Source organism: Balearica regulorum, chromosome 3 (genome assembly GCF_011004875.1).
Source record: "Balearica regulorum gibbericeps isolate bBalReg1 chromosome 3, bBalReg1.pri, whole genome shotgun sequence".
In the NCBI taxonomy this organism is placed as follows: domain Eukaryota; kingdom Metazoa; phylum Chordata; class Aves; order Gruiformes; family Gruidae; genus Balearica; species Balearica regulorum.
In genome coordinates this window covers 115,526,942-115,536,027 of record NC_046186.1, presented here as the reverse complement: position 1 = coordinate 115,536,027, position 9,086 = coordinate 115,526,942, and the positions used below count along the sequence as shown (strand labels likewise).

Sequence of the window (9,086 nt, the reverse complement as noted above, 5' to 3'; positions counted from 1 at the left end):
TTGTGCAATATGCTTGAAACCACTCTCTAGGGGGGGAAAAAAAAAATCTTGTAAGAGTCCATTTAGCACTTCAGGTTTGGCGTTGTCTTCTCACCTGTCCTTCCTTCCTAATTCTGACATCAGGAAGGTTCTCCCTGGGGTTTCTAGAGTCCTTCTGATCTAGGAATTACAAAAAGAACAACCCTTTGAGGCCAAGTTCAGGGTTTTTTAACAGTATGTGCTGCAAGGAATAGATGTAAAGTATAAAAATACAGCATTACTACACATGTGCTTGCTGTGCAAGAGAAGTGACTCATATCTATACAATGTTTAATGCTACAAAATGCCCTGAGTGCCAAGTCCTGAGAGGAGCTCAGCTCTCGGCTCCCTCTCGGGCTGTAGGAAGATCCGTAGTTGCTCACAGGATCCAGACCTTGCTACGTGTTACACGTCCAGCTTCCCCAAACCAGGATGGCTTTGGAGCAGCCTCTCCCACACAGGAGTTCTGCCTGAGTTGTGATTTTTTTGAGATGCAATATTTTGCACTGGAGTGCTCGGTTTCCTTATGGCAGAGATAGGGAAGGATGAAGCAGGCAAGAGCTGGTGAGCACACTCCCCTTAGCTTTTGTCTGTCAGCAAGTTGGGAGCATGTGTGGCTCTGGCTGTTATAAAAGGTCCTTGTTAAGTAATCACATTTCTCTTGCATAAGTACTTGTTTTCGGAAGGCTTTAGCCAATTGGAGGCTGCAACTTCCAGAGAGAAAGCATGTCTAACTGCTGTGATTTTTTTAAAATCATGTATGATTATTAATATGCCGAAAGTCGTATAAAATCTCTTTAGACAAGGTTCAGCAGTGGAGACTCTCCAGCGCTGGTGGTAGCTGAACTACAGCTGTAAGACTCTGCCAAAAAGCCTGTGTGGATCCTTGTGAGTAATATTTCTGCTTCTTCTGAAGGGTGTTTGTAACTGATAACTGCAGGGAGGGAATATTGCAGATGTTTATTGCCAGCAATAAATTAGAGGGAGGCTGGAAGTGAGAGGCAATAGTGAAACTATTGACTGGTTTTAAAATGTGACTTAGACTTCTGTAAGCAAGTATGGGTTTCTCTGAAGATGTGCAAACAAATCTCTTCCAATATGCTAATAAAAAAGACATAATGTGCTGAATTCAATTACAGGACTGTCAGGAGAACATAGATTTGGCCTGACAGGGAAATCAAGGGACCATCTAGTCCTGTGTACTGGTTTGGACTGGCCAACAGTCAATGTTCAAGGAAAGAATAAAAAAATAGGAAAAGTGTACAGTGATATTTCCTCTCCTACATTTTCCTGGGTTTCAGAAATCTGCAGGTCAGTTATATCCTGAGTCAGAAATTATATCTTTAATACACTAAGTAAATTCTGAAAAGAAAAATCCACTTGTATCTGAAGACAATACATTGGGTTTGCATTTGACTGACATAAATCTAACTGGAATTTGATATCTTGAGTTAAAGGAGTACTTCCATATAGGATTTTGATTTTTTTAGGAGTGGTTTTCCATTTAGATAAAACTGAAAAGGGAAAAGCTTGTATGGATTTACAGAAAACAGAACTTCCCTTCCCAGTTCTGTGATGTATCTGGATGCAGCTCAGACAATGAACAAAGCCTGGAACTATAAAACCATCCACTGAAGCAAGAACTGGAATTTATTAGCTCAATGCTGAGCAGCTTGGAACAACTTGGTTATTATTCCTGCCAACCCTGGAAGGCATTGAAGTGCCACTGTATAAAAAAGGCAGCTCAAGTGCTGAGCTACAAGGGGAAATAAAGCTGTTGCCTATAGTATGGATGCATGTGCACTTACTCTTACAGGTGGTGCAGAGCTTTTCCTTGATAGAACAAATGCTGGACTAATGGAGATAGCTTGGGAGAGCCCAAGTCACTACCTGCAAACCTTGGGGGGGGGGGGGAAGTAGCATGTAGATTGTAAAACCTATAAAGTACTTGAGACCTGCTAAAGTATTTAAATCTTATTTCTAGCCAGTAGATGAAGAGGTAATACCATCGTGAAAAGTTGTTATTTTGTAGATGTTATAGGATTAGAGAGGTACGTGTGAAAAGCTATACTGAACTAAAAGGCACTCAGCTGCAAAGTCAGATTAATGCTTTCACATTTCCTTTCTAAAGAGGGCAAAATTGATAGGCATGTTTGCTTCAGTAAAAGTGCAATAGTGATGTAAGATAAGCTGGAATCCCTCTTACACTTGCTGGCTAATTATTTAGACCTTAAAACCTTTGTAATACACCCACAGGGAAACTTGAGCTATGCCTCTTGCACTATACCAGTAAGGGATGGGCAGTGGCAGTGCAGGCTGCTTGCTGGGCACTCCGTGGCTTCCCATTTTAATTCTGCAACCTAGTAAGACCTCTTTGCATGTGTTTCAGGGTTGTCCAGAAATCAGCCTTCCCAGGTGTTTGTAGTGTTTGCTCTCTGTCTGAGACTTGCACAGGGGCCTTTAGCCTTTGCAGTGCTAGGGGCTGGCAGAGGGACGTAACAGCCAATCTTAGTCACCATGAGATGGGCTTTTCCCCAGATCATCAGATGACTTTGTGGATCTAGAGAGTTTACAGTCTTAAAAATACATGAGACTACTAAAGATGCTACTACTAGAAATGCTTGAGCTGCTGGAAGAGTAATCTGGGGAGATATCTGCTTGCCCTGTTTCTGGGCTATTCTCTGGGTTGCTGATACTGACTGCTGTCAAGGGGATGTTGGTTCAAAGAAAGATGCTCCTAGCCCATGGAAGAACTCTTCTAGTTCTTATGAAAAAACAACAAATAAGTTAGCAGTTAAAACTGGGAATTTTACCATGTTATTTCTAGAACACTCTGGTATGTGTAAAACATAGTCAAACAGTATTTCTAATTTGTTGCAGGGTAAAATGGAAGCTATATACAAGCTGAAGATTTTTGTGATGTTTCTATCTCTAGCTACTTTCACAGTCATGGTGATACTGAATGCTGGAAATGCCACTGGTATATTCAAAGGTAATGCAAGCAAACTGTCTTTGTTCAGAGAGATTGGTTTCATGCATTGTATCATTTAATGATATAAGGTGCCTTAGATGAAAGATCTATTTGTCACCTCATTGCTTCTCCAAATACACCTTGATTTGTGAAAGAAGCAAGTAGCTGGTGCATCTCCAGATGTTATGGCCAGGTGCCTGAGCCCTACCTAATCACTTGAAATCAAAGTAAATGGTCTTGTCTAGTGGTGGGTGAAAGCCAGTCTTTGCATATGCTGTCTCTGTATCCCTGGTGGAAGATGTTTGGGCTGCTGCAGTGGGTCTACACAGGGCAGTGGCACCTGGTTTGAGCAATACCCAGCTCAATTTGTCAGAAATGGACATCATGCTTCTCTGGCTTTCACATACAACTGGCTTTTCTGGCTCTGTATAAGAGGGAAGGTGCTCAGGGTTCCCCATAGGGAGAGTGATCCCATAATGGGTGCCTAAAGGCAAGCACTGCAGCATGTGGCTTGTGTTCACCAAGGGTACCTTCTCATTTCCCTTGGATCCACTGAGGTGTGGACTAAGCCTCAAGGAAGATTGCAAGGTGAGGGAAATCAGCGGTCTTTCCTCATCCTTAGTATGTGGTAACACTTTTGCCTGTAATAATATTCACCACTGCAGGTCTGTTCAGGACAACCCCTGGAAACATCTCGGCAAAATACAACACTGACTTCACACCAGCTGGCTGGACTTTCCTCATCTGGAATGTCATCTATGCCTGGCAGCTTGCCTGGCTTCTCTATGCCTTGTCAGGGATCTGTCGAAGGTATTTTCCCTGCTTATGGTATAAATGAGGGACAGTGGATCTTCCTTTCTGTAGCTCAGCCTCTTAACACTTTTTCTGGGGTTTCTAGTCAGAGTAAACCCACTACCATTCCTCTTGACTTGACATGCTGAAAGTGTGGACAGGTTACAAAGCATGTAGACTGTTCCATGAAGCCTGATCTTCACTGATGTGATCTGACAGTTACCTAGTAGCTGCACTTAGCCACTGCTAGATGCTCAGAGTCCATTGAGGAAGGACAAAATGTATTACAGAGCTAATGCTTTGAGTTTACTTGCTGTTAGAGATCAGAGAATCAGCACTGGGAAGTCTTTTGTGTCATTGAACTGGACTTGAAGCTTTTCCTGGGGCTATGAGATCAATAACTGACTCATGCAGTACTGTGGGATATCTGTAATCTGATGTCTTCTGTGGGATAGACTCACATCACAGCCCTTCTGTCAAGGGGGACCACGGGCTGCTTTAGTTTGAGTCTTGTGTATCTCCTGTTTTGACATGACATAAGTCACACAGTTCATGCTGGCCAACACAGAAGGTTGAGGGGAAAAATGAAGTATGTGTTTGTACAAGAGTGATCAAGTCCATATACATGCATGTATAACATACACATGTGTAACAACACAAATATATATACACACTCACACTGTTATTCTGTGATTACGCCATTGCTGCTGCCACCACCACCAGTGGCACAAGCTATGTGGTATCTGTGGCATAGTCATTAGCACTCACTGGATTTGTGATGGTGCAGAGACCAGCAAGAAGTTCTGTACCACGAGACAACACTCTGGTGGGGGAAAGCCACAGGGACTGTACTTTTGTGTCAGAGAAGGATGTAGAGGAAAAAGTCTGACTTCAGTTGAAATGTTTAATTCCAACATAGAGTCTCTGTTAGTATGAGGAAAATGAGGCCAGGAAAGTTTGGCTGGTCAATGCAGACATTGTTTTCTTTTTTCCATACCCACTTTTTCCTGGCAGGAATGAACTTGGATGTGTCTACATAAAGCCAGACTTGTTGCCAATACCTTTTTACATGGTGTGGATTCTGAATAATGGCCTCAATGTTGGATGGCTGTTTCTGTGGGATCGAGAGTAAGACACCTTTTGTTACAGATGCTTTCTAACCCTCTTGTTGGGACTGCCCCAATACTTCATTTTGCCCTTTCCCCTGTGAGTGAACACCTAATTGTGCCTGTAAAACTCTGTGGCAGGCCTTGGCATAAGGTAGCCTTCGTAAAAGTTTGGGGGTTTTGCATGATGTTTTCATTTTGCCTATGAGATGGATCAGTTATTGAAGTTTAAGATCTCCTCAAAGCTGTAGTTCTTTTGTGTTTTTTTCCCCCACAGGTAGGACAAGAACTATGCCTTTCCATAAATACAGTTAAGCTCCTTGCCTTGGATTGTTTTCATAATCAGTCACATGAAAGGCTTTAATAGCACTGCTGTCAAGAGGTGAAGAAATCAGTTGCAGTCAGGAAAATAACTTTGTGATTAACAGACTAAACTAGCAGTATGTCAAAATAAGTTACATGTGGTGATTACCTTTATTAAAGGCTGATTAACTTAGTAAAGGCCAGACACTAAAGCTATGAATTTAAGCATTGTGACACCACTGAAAAAATGTATTGTACACTGTGTGCATGCATGTATTCTTTGTCCTAGATACCTCATCCCAGCCCTGGTGTTTCTGGCAGCCCTCACTCTTACCACGTGTGCTGCCCTCTTCATTTCACACAGAGCGTTGAGCATCCATTCGTCGTGGCTTGTGAAGGGTCACAAAGCTGAGCTCTGGCTCATCCGCATCCTAGTAGGTGGCATTTGGGAAACTGTGCTGTTGGTAAATGCTAAAAAAACCCTAAACACCTGTGCTGAAGTATCAAGAATGAAAGACTCGTGGCAGGAGATGAGTAAGGGAAGATTTCTGCCCTGACTTTAACTTGTGCCTGCTGAAGGTACATACATGCTTAACTGCACCTCAGTTTCCTGTCAGATATCATGGGAATGATTCAGAGCAAGGTATATCCCTCATTCTTCTCCAGCTACTACAGAATGAAGTTTTCGGTGATGTATGAAAACTTCTACCCAGACTAGTACTTGAGGTGGGGAGAAGGATATCTCTTGCAGAGGAAGAAGCTGTTGCTAAGGGTGGCTTCTGTTGCTGTAGCTGATAGTGATATGTGTATTGCTATCTGCCTACAAAAAAAACATACAGGGAAGTATATGCTGCTGAAGGTTTCAAATACAGCTGTCTTTCTGAGTTTTGTTAAGTTCTGGAAGAAAATTACTCTTGTGCTGTCTCAGGGTGTTTGTTTGGCAAACTGCACAGAGAACATAAGATACACAAGCTCATACCCCATCACTCCTTGGTTGCTTCCTTGTGCCTCTCTCCTATCTCAAAGCTGCTACCCCCAAACCCTTCCTCCCCATCCAGGACACCTCACACTGCAGTTCCTCCCATGGCTGCTGTGTGTACTTTAACCCCCTTGGGTTCCTTTGCTTGATGTTGGTGTTTCTCAGTGAGAATGTGGGTTGGCTGAAAAAAGCACATCCAAGGAGCTAGGAAGGTTTTCGGGGGGGGGGGGGGGGGGGGGGTGTGTCTGCACAGAGAAGTTCCTACCAGTCCTGCTGGAAATGTGTCTAAATCCCTTGGCACTGTTCTTTATACCCTTGTATTATATTTCCTGAGATACCAGTATAACACCAAAACCAAATGGGAATTACCTCTTTTATCACTGCTTGTCATCTTGCTGTGCTACATGGCAGGTCCAGAATGGGCTGGCGCTATATGCAACGTGGACCACCATTGCTACTCTGCTGAACTTTGCCATTGTGTTGATCTACAAATGGAATGTGTCCAATGGGACAGCAACAACTGCTTCTCTAAGCATCCTTACTCTCCACCTAGTAATATGGTAAGCAACCTCATGGGTTCCCTTCAAGTCTGAAAGACCCCTTCCACCTCTCAGAAACAGGTTGGACCATCTGTCCCTATACCAACACAGAGTACAAAGGTCTCTGTTATAACTCATGGCAGAGGAACAGAGAGCCTGGGCAGAATTTTTCTGGCCCTCAGCAATACCAATAAGCACATGCTGTGGGCCAGGAACAGGTTGCTGTAACTTGCATAAGCCCAAACTGCCCTAGATTTGCAGGTGAGGGTTTGATATGGAAAACATATAAAACATGGCTTTTATTTTCTCCCTAAACTTACCTTAGATAACTGATAATTTCTATTAGTATTCTGAGTTTTAGTAAACGAACAACTTTAGACTATAGTCCAAACTGCCCTGAAAAAATAATTCTTTGTATAATTCCTTTTCTAAACTTTCTATGAGAAATAAATGTTCAGAGAAAATGCTTGCTTCATCACCCTTCTTCTTCACAGGTTTTATCTAGAAAACTTCTTTCTTGACAAATATGTCCGGTATACCCTTACAATCTACCCAGTGGTCATAATAGCTTTGACTGGCAGCGCATGTAAGAACTTCTCATTTTCATCCCCAAGGACGAATGGCATTTTTATAGGTGAATCTTTTGGACTGTTTCTCACTCTTGTAGAAGGCCAGTAAACACTTGCACATTTTTCCTGTGTGTTAGGGGCAGAAAGACTTGTCTCTTGAAAATTATTATTTGTAAGAAGTAGAACTAGGGATTTATTAGAAGGTATTAACTTTGCAAAGTAAAAAGAGCAGAAATCATTGCCTGTGAGCCTTGGGGCTGGATTTAAACCTTGTGTTGCTTAAACTTCACTTCCTGGTGCGATATTTGCCACACAATCCTCCATCATCCACTTGGGTCCTCTGCTGGTAGCTCAGTCTGACACAGGGCAGGGCTGGGATGAAGGCTGTGGACTTGTTTGCCCTATATCATTTGGGATATAGAGGCAGTGCATAAGTCTTTCTGACCCAAGGATGGGTTGTATCTATATTTCACAATGCAAAACCCTGGGCATGCTCTTCTCCTACGCAGAGCTCAGGCTAGCCTTAACAAGTTTTCCTGGGATTATTTGGTTGCTGTAGGCCACTGTAGCTGAGTTGAGTGTAGTCATCCATTGTAAAAGGGCTTAAGATGTCTAAATACTGTACAATCATAGCCTGGCAAAAGCTATGCCATTATCAGTAGTTTTATGCTGGCATGAAAGGGACTGAGCTATGTGAACTCTGAATCCTGCTGTTGCAGTTTGAGATGCCTACTCCCACTGTAGGGTCAGCAGAAGGGAGTATGTTCCCACCATTCAGCCTTCCCACTGCCACATACTGGTGGCTAAAGCTAATTTCTGGACTGGCACCACCATCACAACCACTCCAGGGCTGTAAGGGCAGCTGGATTCTGGTAATGCCTGAAAGCACCCAGCAAGATTCAGCAGAGCTTGTCTGCCAAAGGCATGGGGGCACTGCAGACTCATCTCCTGGTGGCTATGGCCACCAGGAATGTGAAGGTATGTGTGATCTCTGGCAGACAGCTGTGTTCCTGCAGTGCATTTCTATCAGCAAAATTTCATTCTGAGCAGTTCAGCTTGTTTTGGCTGGTAGAGAGAGAATATGCTTTTCCCAAATTAGTGCATGTTTCTTTGTATAGTTCAACCATTCTTGAGTGTTTTGTTAATGTTTTTTATTCCCATGTCCATAAAGCCTCCCCCTTCTAGACATGCCTTGACCTGGAAGCGTTAGATGAGTTTGGATAGCAGTGAAACTCTGAAACACAACTCTGGGTGTAATGGCTCCTGCACAGGGGGTTTCTTTTTAACTCTCTCCCTGAATGCCCCCTGGGCAGCTGGGGTACTGGGAGCTGGGGTATGACAAGAGACACTAACTTTCATGTGCTAACATGCTTCTGTGTTTCTGTTGTAGTTGTGCTGCTGGCAATTACTTGTTTGATCTTTGCTGTTCGACTGGGACTAGTCACGTGGAGACACTGTAAGAGACCACTGGAAGCAGCAGAAACCCTGGATCCATCAGGCACAGTGGCCTGAGACCTCTGGCATGTTGCAGCAGATACTTTAAAGGGGTGTGTGGGGGGGGGAATTGGGCATCCTGGTCCTTACTTCCAGTATCAATGGCCTTGTGTTCTTCTCTAGTTATTTCTCTTCCTCTCTTTCCACTCCAAATGAGGGTGGCTTGTGTATGCAAACCTGTCCTGCTCCTGTGTTCCCTCACATTGGCTAGTCACACACCCACCTTTAGTCTGCACCCTCCTTCACTTGTTTTGACTCTGGATCAGTGCAGGAGAAAGTCTTTCAGCTGAACAGCCCTGTGTACCTTTTTTGCAC

General features: G+C 43.4%; 1 protein-coding gene across 1 annotated transcript; it reads left to right on the top strand.

The window, feature by feature from the left end:
• The first annotated feature begins 719 nt into the window (after positions 1-719).
• Positions 720-8,825, top strand: LOC104632380 (uncharacterized). Its single transcript, XM_075750102.1, has 8 exons — positions 720-906; positions 2,899-3,010; positions 3,655-3,799; positions 4,796-4,909; positions 5,480-5,624; positions 6,581-6,729; positions 7,203-7,342; positions 8,668-8,825. Exons 2-8 carry the CDS (start codon positions 2,905-2,907, stop codon positions 8,787-8,789), a joined length of 921 nt encoding a protein of 306 aa, XP_075606217.1. The 5' UTR covers positions 720-906; positions 2,899-2,904; the 3' UTR covers positions 8,790-8,825.
• Positions 8,826-9,086: the final 261 nt, after the last annotated feature.